The sequence below is a fragment of the Clupea harengus genome, chromosome 5 (genome assembly GCF_900700415.2).
Source record: "Clupea harengus chromosome 5, Ch_v2.0.2, whole genome shotgun sequence".
Taxonomy (NCBI): Eukaryota; Metazoa; Chordata; class Actinopteri; order Clupeiformes; family Clupeidae; genus Clupea; species Clupea harengus.
Window position 1 is genome coordinate 17,819,462 of NC_045156.1, and position 14,956 is coordinate 17,834,417.

General features: G+C 46.0%; 1 protein-coding gene and 1 long non-coding RNA gene across 4 annotated transcripts in view; one reads left to right on the forward strand and one right to left on the reverse strand.

Annotated features, from left to right (window-relative positions):
• LOC105901888 (ras-related protein Rap-1A-like) overlaps positions 1-14,615 on the forward strand; it is a 29,969-nt gene extending 15,354 nt beyond the window's left edge. For all 3 annotated transcript variants that reach the window (XM_012829399.3, XM_012829401.3, XM_031567940.2), the window contains exons 2-8: positions 1,732-1,820; positions 8,862-8,930; positions 9,188-9,244; positions 9,666-9,806; positions 10,660-10,803; positions 11,500-11,630; positions 13,689-14,615. In XM_012829399.3, the coding sequence (XP_012684853.1) occupies positions 1,764-1,820; positions 8,862-8,930; positions 9,188-9,244; positions 9,666-9,806; positions 10,660-10,803; positions 11,500-11,589 (558 nt within the window). In that variant the 5' untranslated portion in view covers positions 1,732-1,763 and the 3' untranslated portion in view covers positions 11,590-11,630; positions 13,689-14,615. The remainder of the gene's footprint in view (positions 1-1,731; positions 1,821-8,861; positions 8,931-9,187; positions 9,245-9,665; positions 9,807-10,659; positions 10,804-11,499; positions 11,631-13,688) is intronic.
• Positions 2,470-4,730, reverse strand: LOC122132916. Its single transcript, XR_006152427.1, has 2 exons — positions 4,479-4,730; positions 2,470-2,527 (listed from the first exon to the last, which is right to left on the reverse strand). It is a non-coding gene; the product is annotated as an uncharacterized LOC122132916 (long non-coding RNA).
• Positions 14,616-14,956: the final 341 nt, after the last annotated feature.

The following is a 14,956-nucleotide window of genomic DNA, read 5'->3' on the forward strand; positions in this document are numbered from 1 at the left end:
CAGAGCATGTGTGTGTGGGTGATAGATCCTGGATTTCTTAAAAACTTTAATACGTGTTAATACTTAAAGTCCAACCATACATTGATGATATTTTGTAGACTTATAGTTATAGTGCTAGGAAATGCTTCTGAATGTCTGTATGTAAACACACACACACACACACACACACACCCCATCCCCCTTAAGTCATTTTTGTTTCTTCTCCAGGGTGCTCCACACCTTGTCCTGTGTTAGATTACCTCTAGGAGACCCGATCTGACACACACACACACACACACACACACACACCCTTTTGCAGAGCAGTGGTGTGTGTGATGATAAACACTGAAATGAATAAACACACACACACTCCCTCTCTTTCTGCCCTACATGGCGAGAGGCCTCTCCTTAGCAGCGTGGAAACAAGCTGTGATGTCATATTGCTCTGGTGTGTGGATCGGCACGTGTGTGTAATTTGTTCTCCTGAGTGTCTCATTAGTTTGAGGTGTGTGTGTGTTTGTGTGTGTGTGTGAGGTGAGTGTGGGGTGAGGGAGCTGTGTTGTGTTTGTAGCTCTGAGACTGTCAGACACCACAGGGAAGCCAGGCCCTCATGCCACTGCCCTTTTATGGTGTGTGTGTGTGTGTGTGTGTGAGAAACTGAGAGAGAGAGAGAAACTCAGAGAATGTGCGGCATGCTTTCCCAGAATAGTGTGAATGTTCTGTATTGTGTTTGGAATCCCCAGTGGCAGATCCATGGATGGAGGCCGTGTGTGTGTGTGTGTGTGTGCGTGCGCGTGTGTGCCTGTGTATTTACAATAGCTGATGCCTCTTTCAGGAGTGATGCTGCCTGCTGTTATCTTCAGAGGCTTTTCTCCTCTGGTAAAGTGTGTGTGTGTGTGTGTGTGTATATGTATGAGAGTGTGGTGTGGCTGTTAAAATAAGCCGAGTAGCTGAATCAGGCGTTTGTAAGGAACCGTATCGTATAGGTGCATAAGAACATACTGTGACTCCTCAGTCTTGTTGGCTGTGACTGAGCAGGTGATGAGCAGGATGCCATGGTTACCGACTGACTGCTGTAGGCGCTCAGCTCTGATTGATTTGACTACAGACATGTCTCGGCTTGATGATGTCATCAAACCTGCGGTGCAGTTGTTCACTCCCAGAGTGATGTGCTTGGTCTGAGTTCTGCTCAAACTCAGAGCAGCTGTTCTCTCACACACACACACACACACACACACACACGCGCAGAGCGTTGGGGACCTCATAACCACTCCACCCCACCCATGAGCTCAGTCTTTGTGTTCTGAAGTAAAACTGAAGGGTGTGTGTGTGTGTGTGTGTGTGCGTTCGCGTTCCCATTGTTTTAAACACACACATGTAACTTCATCACAAAGGGCTGGTCTGGATGATTTCATTGTTTTCCTTAAATGTTTAAATATATTTTCCTCTGTTTCTGACTGTTTTGTTTAAAGGTGTGTGTGTGTGTGTGTGTGTGTTTCTCCTCTTTAGGCAGTTAAAGTTTTCAGTGTTTTGTTTAAAGTGTGTGTCCATCTTCCGACTAAGTTTGGAGTTTAAAGATGTGTGTGTGTGTTTCTCCTCTTTAGGCAGTTTTTAAGTTTTGAGTGTTTTGTTTAAAGTGTGTGTCATCTTCCGACTAAGTTTGGAGTTTAAAGATGTGTGTGTGTGTGTGTGTGTGTGTGTGTGTGTGTGTGTGTGTGTGTGTGTGTGTGTGTGTGTGTTTCTCCGCTTCAGACTGCTGCGCTGCCCGGTGATCAGACCCCGCCATGCGTGAATACAAGCTAGTGGTGCTCGGCTCAGGAGGCGTAGGGAAGTCCGCCCTGGTGAGTCCTCGTGTGTGTGTGTGTGTGTGTGTGTGTGTGTGTCCGTCCGTGTGTTGGTGTGTGTGTGTTGGTGGTTAAGCAGTGTACCCTCATACACACTTCCACTCTGTGTCTGTGTCTCTCTAGTCTCTGTGTCTGTGTGTGTGTCTGTGTGTTGGTGTGTGTGTGTTGGTGGTTAAGCAGTGTACCCTCATACACACTTCCACTCTGTGTCTGTGTCTCTCTGTCGTGTGTGTGTGTGTGTGTCTGTGTCTCTCTAGTCTCTGTGTGTGTGTGTGTGTGTGTGTGTGCGTGTCCCTCTGCTCTCCTCTGATCCCTGTGTGTTAATACGGCCTCAGGTTAATCTGTCACTTCCTGCAGAGCCTCACTGCAGCACTTAGAACCCTGATCTAATGATCTATGAGTAGCCGGGCATCGCCACGGTTACGTCCCTCCCTCTGCCACATGCTGGTCACCTTCAGTTCTTATATGGGTGTGTGTGTGTGTGTGTGTGTGTGTGTGTGTGTGTGTGCGTGGGTCTGGTTGTGTGTGTGTGTGTGTGTGTGTGTGCGGTCGGGTGGGTCTGGGTGTGTGTGTGTGTGTGTGTGTGTGTGTGTGTGGTAGGGCTGTCAACGAATATTCTAAATTCGAATATATATTGGAATAGTTGTTAAAAACTGAATTTCGAATGTGAAAATTAATATTCGAATGTAAAAAAAAAAAAAAAACTAGGGCTGTCAATCGATTAAAAAAAATTAACTAATTAATCGCACATTTTGAAATGAATTAATCGCGATTAAAAGTTTTTTTTTTCTTCTTAAGACTAAATCTTATAAATAAACAAGTAATCACTTCCGACAGCGTGTATTTTAGACACTGTTGTTTAATTGTATTTTTTTTTTAACACAATGGTGCCCCTCGACGGTAAATCGTAAGAATTTCCCCTGAAGCAATTTGAATCACTTCAATCAGCCCACTGTCCTCAACTATGTTGATGGGCCGACAGTCACCCCAAATGGTAACCTTTTCATGGACTGGTCGTGGAGTATAGGTTGGCGATCATCTAACCTGGGACTGCTTTCTGTCGGGTGCTTTGCATTAAGGTGATAACTAAATTCAGCTTGACAAATGCTACATACAACTTTAATTTTGTCGATTGTTCCGTCATTTTGGCTCTTAAACAGAGACTTTCCGCCCAACAATCCCTCAGCTCTCTCCATCTTCAACTACCGTGGTTCTCAAACTTTTTCTGTCATTCCCCACTTTGAACAAGGGGGGCTATTCAAGCCCCACCTGTCCCTCATCCAGGGCTCGAAATTAACTTTTTGGCTTACCAGCCAAAATGGCTGGTAGATGAAATAAATTACCAGCCAATCATATTTTTTACCGGCCAAAATATTAAACCTGGCATTTCAGACCTACTCTGACATTGTTTGACTTAAAACAACCTTTACCTATGATTTTAATATCATTGTTAATCACTCTCAGAATGGATTAAACAAAATCAACTAATTTTACTTTTTTAAATAATTTATAAATTCAATTCAATTTTATTTATATAGCCCCAGAACAGTACAATTGTCTCAAGGCGCTTTACAGAGCCCAGAGCCTGAAACGAAAAATAAAACAAAAAACTTGTGTTGACAATAATACAACTCAATTCCATGTACTTGATGGCTGGTTTCCCTGTAATGTAACTAAACAGCCTGGTATTGACGTTGTTCTGCCATATCATTTGATTTTGCATTGTTGGCTGACATTTGTAGCTCGCTAGTCAATGGCAACTCCCCATGCTAGCTAGCGATAGCTAGCAGGTAAAAATTAGTTAGCTTAATTTATCGGGAGACGGGAGGACAGGGGATATCATTGCACAACATCAGTGGAGACAAGCTCGAAATCATATTATCGATAGTTGATTTTCTTGTCAGCCTGACAAGGAAGTATAAAACTTATCTTAATGATGGATCCAGTAGGGTGACAGGCTAGGATAGCTAGCTGCTTAGCTGCTGCTAACATCATTCAGAGACAACGAACTTCTGGATTCTAGCTGACAGCTGACCGGTTAAAGCCCACTGACGTTTACCTTTCCGTGTGGTAAAGTAAGTTAGTCTGTTGCAACTTTTGATTCGCGCTCAAAATATTAGAACTTTGTATTAGCGTGCAAATTGTTATAGTTGTATAGAAATTCTTAGAATTCTCTCCCACTGTTCATGTTGGCGTTGCAAGCTATTTTTAACCATGACGGAAGCGGTAGTCGGGCGCTGTACTCCGCAATGTCACTCGCCAAGTGGCGGGGTATCGGACACAATTTAGTCGCCAGCCCAAAAATCTACACGCCATTGGCGCTTGGCGGGTGCCAATTTCGAGCCCTGCCCTCATCGCTCCCATAAAATGGTAGGCCAAGCCCCCTACTTACGGGCTACATTGCCCGAGGGGACACAGGTTCAAGTCTGGCCTGATGTAATTTCCCAATGCTCTCCCCACCTCTTCTCCGCCTCGCTTCCTGTCATAACTTCATGTCCTATCCAAATAAAGGCATTCAAAAAAAAAAAAGATTTTTAAAAAAAAAATTTTTTTTTTTAAAGTTGCGTTAATTGCGTTAAAATATTTTATCGCGTTAATCGCGGCCGCATTAATCGCATAGATTAACGCGTTAACGCTGACAGCCCTAAAAAAAACACAATAGCGGCAGCAGTGGCGCGACTGTCTACTTTGCGGGTGGGCGCGCGCCTGAGGTAAGGGACAGGTCACAGGAGTTGCACTGTCTGGCACAGCAACAGTTGACTTGCGTGGAAGATGGCAGAAGGTGCAGAACCCAGCTTGACCGCAGCAGAGAAAGTGATTGTAACCCCCAAAAATCTAAAGAGTTATGTCTGGAAATGTTTCGGATTTTGGTCAGTTGATTGTAAACTTGTTGAGCCTACAGCTAAACTAGTGTGTAAGCTAAGTCAAGCTAGAGTTAGCTAACCATTCAACAACTAGCAACTTGAGGCTACATCTCCAAAATGTGCACCCAATTGAATATGGCCTAATATGTGGAACTTCAGCGAAACAGCCACGACTGGATACATATTTTGCGCAGTCCGCCACAAGTTCGTTGTCTGCGGCACGACAGGAGGCCTGCACGCAAAAAGTGATTTCGATCAGTGTGGTGGATGGGATAGGCTTCAGGGAGTTCTGTGAAGCACTGGAACCGAGGTACCGTGTGTCATTTTATTTTACGTTAACAGAAACATTACTAGTGTGAGCTAGTCGCTACTGTACTGACTGTATATTGCATGAATAAAATAGATTAGATAGGCTACAACAGCTTCATGCACTGGTTTGATTATTTGCCGTTTCATGCCAAGGAAAAGTTTCATGTTTACCACAGCCCAGCTCGCTCGGAGCGTTCAATGTCGGTTCTATACTGTAAAACTTCAATTAATGTTAATAATATTAGTTACAATCACTGAATGAAGCCGGCCATATTTGGGACAAGAATCGCGACCTTAAATTGCTTGCACGAAACTCTTGATCAGCACTCAGCATTTGTTTATTGTTGTCGTTCATTTAAACCGATGCAGAGGGCGCGACGATGAGGGAGAGAGAGAGAGAGAAAGAAAGAAAGAGTGCGTGTGGGCGAGCGAGCGAGAGGCCAAGGTCTGCAGTCTTGGCCATTAGTTCATTTACTTATTTTTGTGTAGGTAATATGTTGTTAAATATGTTAAAACTTAAAAAAATTACCTATACAAGTAGTTATGTCTCGTTGTATTAATTTATCCTGTTATTCAAGTGCCTTAATGCGCAACCAGATATTCGAATATGTTCGAATGTATGTGTTTTTTTAAAGGGAATATTCGAACGTCATTTTTGAGCAATTTTGACAGCCCTAGAGTGTGGGCGGGCGGGTCTGGGTGTGTGTGTGTGTGTGTGTGCAGTCAGGCAGCTGTTTAATTGACTTAGTGTCATCATCAGTGAGAACACACCACAGGCCTTATTGTGAATGTGTGTGTGATACCCAAAATATTATTCTGTTTTTGTGTGTGTGTGTGTGTGTGTGTGTGTGTGTGTGTGTGCGTGCGGTGTGTGCGTGTCCTCCTTGTGTCTGTGTGTGTGTGTGTGTGTGTGTCCTCTTTGTGTCTATATGTGTGTGTGTGTGTGCGTGTCCTCCTTGTGTCTATATGCGTGTGTGTGTGTGTGTGTGTCCTCTTTGTGTCTATGTGTGTGTGTGTGTGCGTGTCCTCCTTGTGTCTATATGCGCGTGTGTGTGCGTGTCCTCCGTGTGTCTGTGTGTGTGTGTGTGTGTGTGTGTGTGCGGTGCGTGCGTGCGTGTCCTCCTTGTGTCTGTGCGTGTGTGTGTGTGTGTGTGTGTGTGCGTGCGTGCGTGTCCTCCTTGTGTCTATATGTGTGTGTGTGTGTGTGTGCGGTGCATGCGTGTGTGTGTGTCCTCTTTGTGTCTATGTGTGTGTGTGTGTGTGTGTGTGTGTGTGTGTGCGTGTCCTCCTTGTGTCTATATGCGTGTGTGTGTGTGTGTGCGTGCGTGTGTGCGTGTCCTCCGTGTGTCTGTGTGTGTGTGCGTGCGTGTCCTCTTTGTGTCTATATGTGTGTGTGTGTGTGTGTGTGCGTGTCCTCCTTGTGTCTATATGCATGTGTGTGTGTGTGTGTGTGTGTGTGTGTGTGTGTGTGTGTGTGTGTGTGTAAAACCGCAGATGGGCTCAGAGTCCTAAAAGACCAGAGCAGTGTACTGGAGAGGTGGGCTGAACATTTTAATACCCTGCTTAATCAGGACTCTGAAGCAGACCACACCATCCTGGATCAACTGCCTGAACTTCCACCGATTGACATCCTTAACCAACCCCGACCTTCCTGGAGGTTCTGTCAGCCGTCCGCTCTCTGAAGAACAACAAGTCCCCTGGCATGGACAATATCCCTGCGGAACTGCTTAAACAGGGTGGTTACCTCTGTACAAGAGCGCTACATCAACACATCACTAAAGTATGGGCTGATGAAAACATCCCACAGCAATGGAGGGATGCCAAAATTGTCACCATATATAAGAACAAAGGTGACAAGACCATCTGTGGCAACCACAGGGGTATATCCCTCCTTGCTGTTGCTGGTAAGGTCCTGGCCAAGGTGTTGCTGCAGAGGCTACTCAACAACATCACAGAGTCATTGCTCCCAGAATCACAGTGTGGCTTTAGAAAGAACAGGAGTACAGTCGACATGGTCTTCACAGCCCGGCAACTTCAGGAAAAGTGCAGGGAGCAACATCAAGACCTGTTTATGGCTTTTGTCGACCTCTCCAAAGCCTTCGACACTGTGCAGAGAGACCTACTGTGGGACATCCTGCTCCGGTTTGGATGCCCTAGCAAGTTTGTCAACATCCTCCGACAGTTCCATGATGGTATGAATGCTAGGGTGACAATAGGAGGACAAGAGTCTGCCTCCTTCCCTGTGTGCACAGGGGTCAGGCAGGGGTGTGTACTAGCACCAGTGCTCTTTAACATCTTCCTCCTATGCGTCACCCAGCTTCTCCATAAGGAAATTGAGGACAACAGCGGGGTGACAGTGGTCTATAGGCTAGATGGCAACCTCTTTAACATCAGGAGGCTGCAAGCAACCACCAAGCTGCACAGAGTGAGGGTCCTTGAGCTGCAGTATGCAGATGACTGCGCTCTTGTGGCTCACACTCCACAAGACCTCCAGGCTGTCCTGGATGCAGCTGTGAAGGCTTACAGCAGGATGGGGCTGACCATCAACATCACCAAAACAGAGGTAGTCTGTCAGTGGAGCACCAACATCCCACCCACGCCACCCATCTTCAACATCACTGGTAAGAATCTGTCTGTAGTACCATCATTCAAATACCTGGGGAGTATCCTCTCTGAGGACAATAACATCAACAATGAGGTCCAGAACAGAATCAATCAAGCATCAGCTGCCTTTGGGAGACTCAGGCGCCGGGTCTTCCAAAACAAGAACTTATATCACTACACAAAAATCTCTGTATCAAGCAGTTTGCATCACCACCCTCCTCTACAGTTGTGAAGCATGGGTCACTTACAGCCGCCATGTGAAGTCCCTGGAGCATTTTCACATCCGCTGTCTCCAGCGAATGCTAGGAATCACTTGGCGTGACCGAGTGCCACACACCGAGATCCTCAGGAGAGCAGGCTGTAGGAGCATTGAGGCCACCATCACCCACTACCAGCTACGATGGCTGGGGCACGTTATAAGGATGCCCCTCAATCGGCTGCCTCACAAAGTGCTGTATGGCCAGCTCGCCCAAGGCCAACGCTCTGCTGGAGGGCAGAAGAAGCGCTATAAAGACCAGATCAAAACAGCGCTAAAGAAGTGCAAAATCAGGCCTGGGGACCTGGAGGGCTTGGCTGCTGACCGTAACACCTGGCGTCAGATGTGCCAAGACGGGACCAAAGCACTGGAGGAGGACAGGACAGCCAGGAGACAGGAAAGGCAAGAAAGAAGGCATACAAGAAAAACAACCAAGGTTGCCAGTACCACCACTACTACATTCGCATGTCCCACCTGCGACAAGACCTGTGGATCCAGGATAGGACTATACAGCCACCAGAAAACTCACCGTTGAGAGTCAGAAGTGGACGTCATCATCGGCCTCGATGGACAACTACAAACAAACAACAAGTGTGTGTGTGTGTGCGTGCGTGCGTGTCCTCCGTGTGTCTGTGTGTGTGTGTGTGTGTGTGTGTGCGGTGCGTGCGTGTCCTCCTTGTGTCTGTGCGTGTGTGTGTGTGTGTGTGCGTGCGTGTCCTCCTTGTGTCTATATGCGCGTGTGTGTGTGTGTGTGCGTGCGTGTCCTCCTTGTGTCTATATGCGTGAGTGTGTGCGGTGCGTGCGTGTCCTCCTTGTGTCTATATGTGTGTGTGTGTGTGTGTGTGTGCGTGCGTGTCCTCCTTGTGTCTATGTGTGTGTCCTCCTTGTGTCTATGTGTGTGTGTGCGGTGCGTGTGTCCTCCTTGTGTCTATATGCGTGTGTGTGTGTGTGCGGTGTGTGCGTGTCCTCCTTGTCTCATCCTGACCCTGTGTTCTCTCCGTACAGACAGTTCAGTTTGTCCAGGGGATATTTGTAGAGAAATATGACCCCACAATAGAAGACTCGTACAGAAAGGTGAGTCACACTCCGCACTCCGCACCTGGCCCTTCTCAACATGGCCAGTAGAGTTAGAATACCACCCTGTGTTCAGAAGCTCCGTTTCCATATATAATCACCTGATGAAATCTCTCTCTCTCTATCCCTGTCTCTCTTTCTCACTCTCTCTCTCTATCCCTGTCTCTCTCTCTCTCTCTCCCTGTCTCTCTCTCTCTCCCCCTGTCTTTCTCTCTCTCTCTCTCGCTCTCTCCCTCTCTCTCTCTCTCTCTCTGCAGCAAGTGGAAGTTGATGGGCAGCAATGCATGCTGGAGATCCTGGACACAGCAGGCACAGTAAGTCACTCGCTCCATCTGTCTGTCAGGGCTGTGCTTCAGGAGCTGTGTGTGTGTGTGTGTGTGTGTGTGTGTGTGTGTGTGTGTGTGTGTGTGTGTGTGTGTGTGTGTGTTTGCACCCACATGCTCCTTGAGCACTTTGCAACCATGTAAGATGGCTAACGCTGTGTGTGTGTGTTTTTTGTGCTCTAGGAATAGTTTATGGCCATGTGGGACCTCCTAACTGTGTGTGTGTGTGCGTGTGTGTGTGTGTATGTGCGTGTGTGTGTACGTGCGCAATGGTCCCCTCCAGGACCAGTTTGCAGTCACATAGGTCCTCTGATGTGGTCTGTGTGTGTGTGTGTGTGTGTGCGCGCGCACTCTAGGATCAGCTAATGGCCATGCAGGACGTCTAACTTTGTGTGTGTGTGTGTGTGTTTAGGAGCAGTTCACAGCCATGCGGGACCTCTACATGAAGAACGGTCAGGGCTTCGCTCTGGTCTACTCCATCACAGCACAGTCCACCTTCAACGACCTCCAGGACCTCCGTGAGCAGATCCTACGGGTCAAGGACACGGAGGACGTGAGTGTGTGTGTGTGTGTGTGTGTGTGTGTGTGTGTGTGTGCTCACCTTCTGAACACTCATACACAGTCATGCACCCTGTGACCCTGAATAACACCTCAGCTAGCACAGTCTGATTGATCCGCTCTCAGGTTATCTCCCGCCTCCTCTCACCTCTCATTGGACATGAGCAGGCTCCTGCCCCCTGGCTGAATTCCACCAGGGCTCACGTGATGAATGATCCTTTGGGGAGCAGGAATGGAGAGAGGGAGAGAGAGGGATGAGAGAAAGGGAGGGAGGGATGAGAGAGAGGGAGGGATGAGAGAGAGGGAGGGATGTTAGAGAGGGAGGGATGAGAGAGAGAGGGAGGAATGAGTGGGAGAGGGGGATGAGTGAAAAGGAAGGATGAAGGAGGGCAGAATTTTGTGATATATCCCCCTCGGCATCAGACACTGTAGAGCAGAAAGTGAGGTGAGTGAGTGCAAGGTGATTATTTTTCGTACCTGTCTGCCTCCACGCTTGCGCGCGCACACACACACACACACACACACACACAGACCCAGACACACGCGTACACACAGACAGACCCGCACGCGCACACACATGCACACTCACACAGACCCAGACACATACATGCACACACAGACCCATCCACACACACACAGACCCACACATACACACACACACACACACACCACACAATCACATCACATCATTGCATTGGGGAAATCAACACACACTCACACGACACATCTCTCACACACACACACACACACACACACATCACAACATAATGAGAAATAAGTGAACTAAACTCCTTCTCTCTCTCTCTCTCTCTCTCTCTCTCTCTCTCTCTCTGCCTCCTTTTCTCCAGGTGCCCATGATCCTGGTGGGGAATAAGTGTGACCTGGAGGACGAGCGTGTGGTGGGGAAGGAGCAGGGGCAGAATCTGGCCAGACAGTGGAACCACTGTGCCTTCCTAGAGTCCTCGGCCAAGTCCAAGATCAATGTTCTGGATGTAAGCTCACACACACACACACACAGAACATGAACTACTGTCCTCAGCCAAGTCCAAGATCAATGTTCTGGATGTAAACACACACACACACACACACACAGAACATGAACTAGAGTCCTCAGCCAAGTCTAAGATCAACGTTATGGATGTAAGCTCCCGCTGGTCACTCTGAACACACATGACACACACAGACCTGCGCTGGTCACTCTGAACACACGACACACACATGACACACACAGACCTGCGCTGGTCACTCTGAACACACGACACACACATGACACACACAGACATGCGCTGGTCACTCTGAACACACATGAGTATGAAGTGTAAATTTGGAGTCACAATACTGATCGCCTTTTTCATCCTTTTGTGACGCCTACCATTGCGTGAAGGGGAGTGATAACACACATTTCCACTCTTCTTCTTCTCTCTCCCTCCCTCTCTCTTTCTTTCCCTCCCTCTCTTTCTCTCTCTCTCTCCCTCCCTCTCTCTCCCTCTCTCTCCCCCTCCTTCTCTCTTTCTCTCTCTCTCTCCCTCCCTCTCTCCCTCCCTCTCTCTCTCCTTCTCTCTCTCTCCCTCCCTCTCTCTCTCTGCCTCTCTCTCCCTCTCTCTCTCTCTCTACCTCCCTCTCTCTCTCTCTCTCTCCCTCCCCCTCTCTCCTTCTCTCTCTCTCTCTCCCCCTCTCTCTCCATGCAGATCTTCTATGACCTGGTGAGGCAGATAAACAGGAAAACTCCGGTGGAGAAGAAGAAGGCCAAAAAGAAGTCCAACTGCACCTTACTGTAGCCACGCCCCCCTGGAGCCACCTCATAGGCACTCTGAGCCTGGTTAGTCACACACACACACACACACACACACACACACACACACACACACCAGTGTTTCCCCTACCGTTATACTAGGGGGGCGCCCCGCCCCCCCAACGGCACCCCGCGCCCCCCCTGAAAGGTCAAGTTAATTTTGTTCAATTTTATTTTCTATAAAGCGCCAGATCACAACAGAAGTAATTTAAGGTTACCTTTCCTATAGAACAGGTCTATAGCTTGTTCTTTTATTAAACAAAATAAATAGCCTTATGTTATTTATCTTATTTACACGACGGCATGTCATTTCTGTCTCTACATGGTCGCGCGTTTACAATTCTCTGTATCGCGCATGGCGGAGTTCCGCCGCGATGCGCACAAACACACACACACAGACACGTGCGCGCACACACAGGTGAGCACGCTCCCACCAGCAGACAGAATTGGGCTTAAGAATCAGTGCACAGCTACGGACACTTTTAAGCCTTAAAAAACTAATATCCAGGCGTTTATGAATCCGGCAGAGATCTTTTCCTAGGTAGGGTCGACAATGAGGCCCAATGAGAATGGCTACAACAGACGTGGAAACCGAACGTACGTACAGAATGTCCGCACCGAAAATTCAGAAATACAGTAGATCTGGCTTCCATTTTTTATCATTTTCCGCGAGTTGTGCGCGGCCCTTTTTACACAGAGTCTGGTAATGAATCTATGAAATGTAACGAAAATTATGTATTTTGCTGTGAATAATGAAGGAAGCAATAAATCCGATTATTTGCCAAACCCTCAAGAGCTGTTGCCATGGAGATTTAACGTTACTTTCTGTTTGAAGACAAGGTAGCAGCTAGTGTTGAAGAATGGATGACTTGAAATTGGACGACTTTAAATTAATATATGAAATTGAACATCAACACCTATACGGATAAAATAAATAAACAAGGATAGCAAAACAGATTGATAAGCAATGAGAACGGCAGAAACACAGGCAGGACGTCAGATGACGAGACGGATCATAGTGACACAGGCTGTTTGTTTTTTTCGTCATATGAAGGCTGAGACATTCATAACATTTTATTCAGTCTTACTGGTCCTTTTGTAATGCCAACATGTGCACTTCGTTGTAGATAAGTAAAGCCTATTTTGCTAAATTTTTGTAGTCCTGGTAATCTTTTGTTTGGCATATTGGTGAGGTTATTAAGAGGACCATTTCTCAATCGTTTTGTTCTTGATGAATTAATGTTTGTTTATTAATCAATTATTTTTCAACACATAACTCAATTATAATTACAAAGAGGACAATTCACAACTTTTTATCGCAACTTTCACTTGTTTCGTCAATTTAATTGCAACAAAAACCTAAAAATAAAAACTTTCATTGCAAATTTTTGTAGTCCTGGTAATCTTTTGTTTGGCATATTGGTGAGGTTATTAAGAGGACCATTTCTCAATCGTTTTGTTCTTGATGAATTAATGTTTGTTTATTAATCAATTATTTTTCAACACATAACTCAATTATAATTACAAAGAGGACAATTCACAACTTTTTATCGCAACTTTCACTTGTTTCGTCAATTTAATTGCAACAAAAACCTAAAAATAAAAACTTTCATTTGCAATGAAAGTTTTTATTTTTAGGTTTTTGTTGCAATTAAATTGACGAAACAAGTGAAAGTTGCGATAAAAAGTTGTGAATTGTCCTCTTTGTAATTTTTGGAAAAGCTCCTGCGAAATCAGGAATTTTAGGCCGCAAATATTTAAAAAAATGTTCTTCCAGAAGCCCAGAAAGATACACCACTGCAGCGACAAAAGCTGCACACTTTGTGGATAATTGTCATAAAAAGACATGTTCCGATGTTTAGTTGTTATATTGACTGCTGGCTGTCATTAATAGAAACACATGAACACCATGATTCCTTTAAGCGTTTGTGTCGATGGCCACGCCACGTGTGTGTGTGTGTGTGTGTGTGTGTGTGTGTGTGTGTGTGTGTGTGTGTGTGTGTGTGTGTGTGTGTGTGTGTGTGTGTGTGTGTGTGTGTGTGTTTGCGTTTGCGCTTGTCCCTAAAGTTTGTTCTTCTCTGGCAGAGTGCTGTATTGAAGAACTATTGCCCCATTGGACCGTGCCAGCCTTCCCCAGCCCTGCTACCCTTGCGGTGGACCAGAAGAAACCGACTCCATTACCAAGACTGGCCTCAGAGAGAGCGAGAGAGAGAGAGAGCGCAACGCATCAGAATCCCAGCAGGATTCCTCTTGGTTTTAATATCAGCAAACATACAGCAAAAAAAAAAAAAAAAACAACTTAATTTCCCATCACCACTATGAATTCGAGGCTATGACACGCTCCCCACACCAGAGGGCAGTGTTTGGCAACGGAAGCTTGAAGACGTATAGGAGAGAGACTTGACAGTATTTTCGTTCTTGCGATATAGTTTATTTGAAAACATGGAAGGTGAGGAGTGTAGTTGTGTTGATTGTTGATACTTATGAATAAACAGCATGACCACATCTGTAATTATGTGTAGGTGTTGCAAGTGGAACCAAGTTGAAGTTTCGCCTCCTTGAAGCCATGCTTCTGTTTTTGTACATCAGCGTGTGTGTGTGTGTGTGTGCGCACTAGGCCCCAATACAGATCAGCGTGTGTGTGTGTGTGTGTGTGCAATAGGCCCCACTACCGACCCTGTAAATAGATGTTCTTTTGTCTCCCGAACGTGTATGGACATTCTCTTCAGCAGATATTCCAACGTGACATTATTTTATACCTAGTCACTTGGCTTTTCATAGTTCCCATAACATACTGTTGTAATGCCATTTTTGCAGAATAATGTGTAAGAAAAATAGGTCTTTTATAGAGGTGACAAGGGGAGGGGGAGGGGGGGGAGTACAAGGATCTATTTCTATGTCTTGAAGCTAAAATATATTCTATTAAACCAACTCTAATATTGCTTCTTGTGTTCCGTCAAGAACTGTTCCAGCTTTTATGGATGATTAAATTTTAGTACGTTTTAAATCTCATGGCCGTCTGTAGTTTGTGTTGATCTTGGTTGTGTGTGTGTGTGTGTGTGTGTGTTGATCTTGGTCAGGGGTGGGCAATTAATTAACACACACACACACACTGAAGTATCCCCAGGTGAGATCTACACACACACACACCCACACACACACCCACAGTAGAACAACCACTGACACGCACACTGCAGGAAGGTGAACAGAAGGAAAACTATCAGACATATATAAAAAGGGTATATATATATATATATATATATATATATATAACTATGTGGCTACTACAACAAGGGTAGCCAAAGCATCCCAGGTTCCATGTGTTAAAACTAGATCTGGGGAAAGTACGGGAA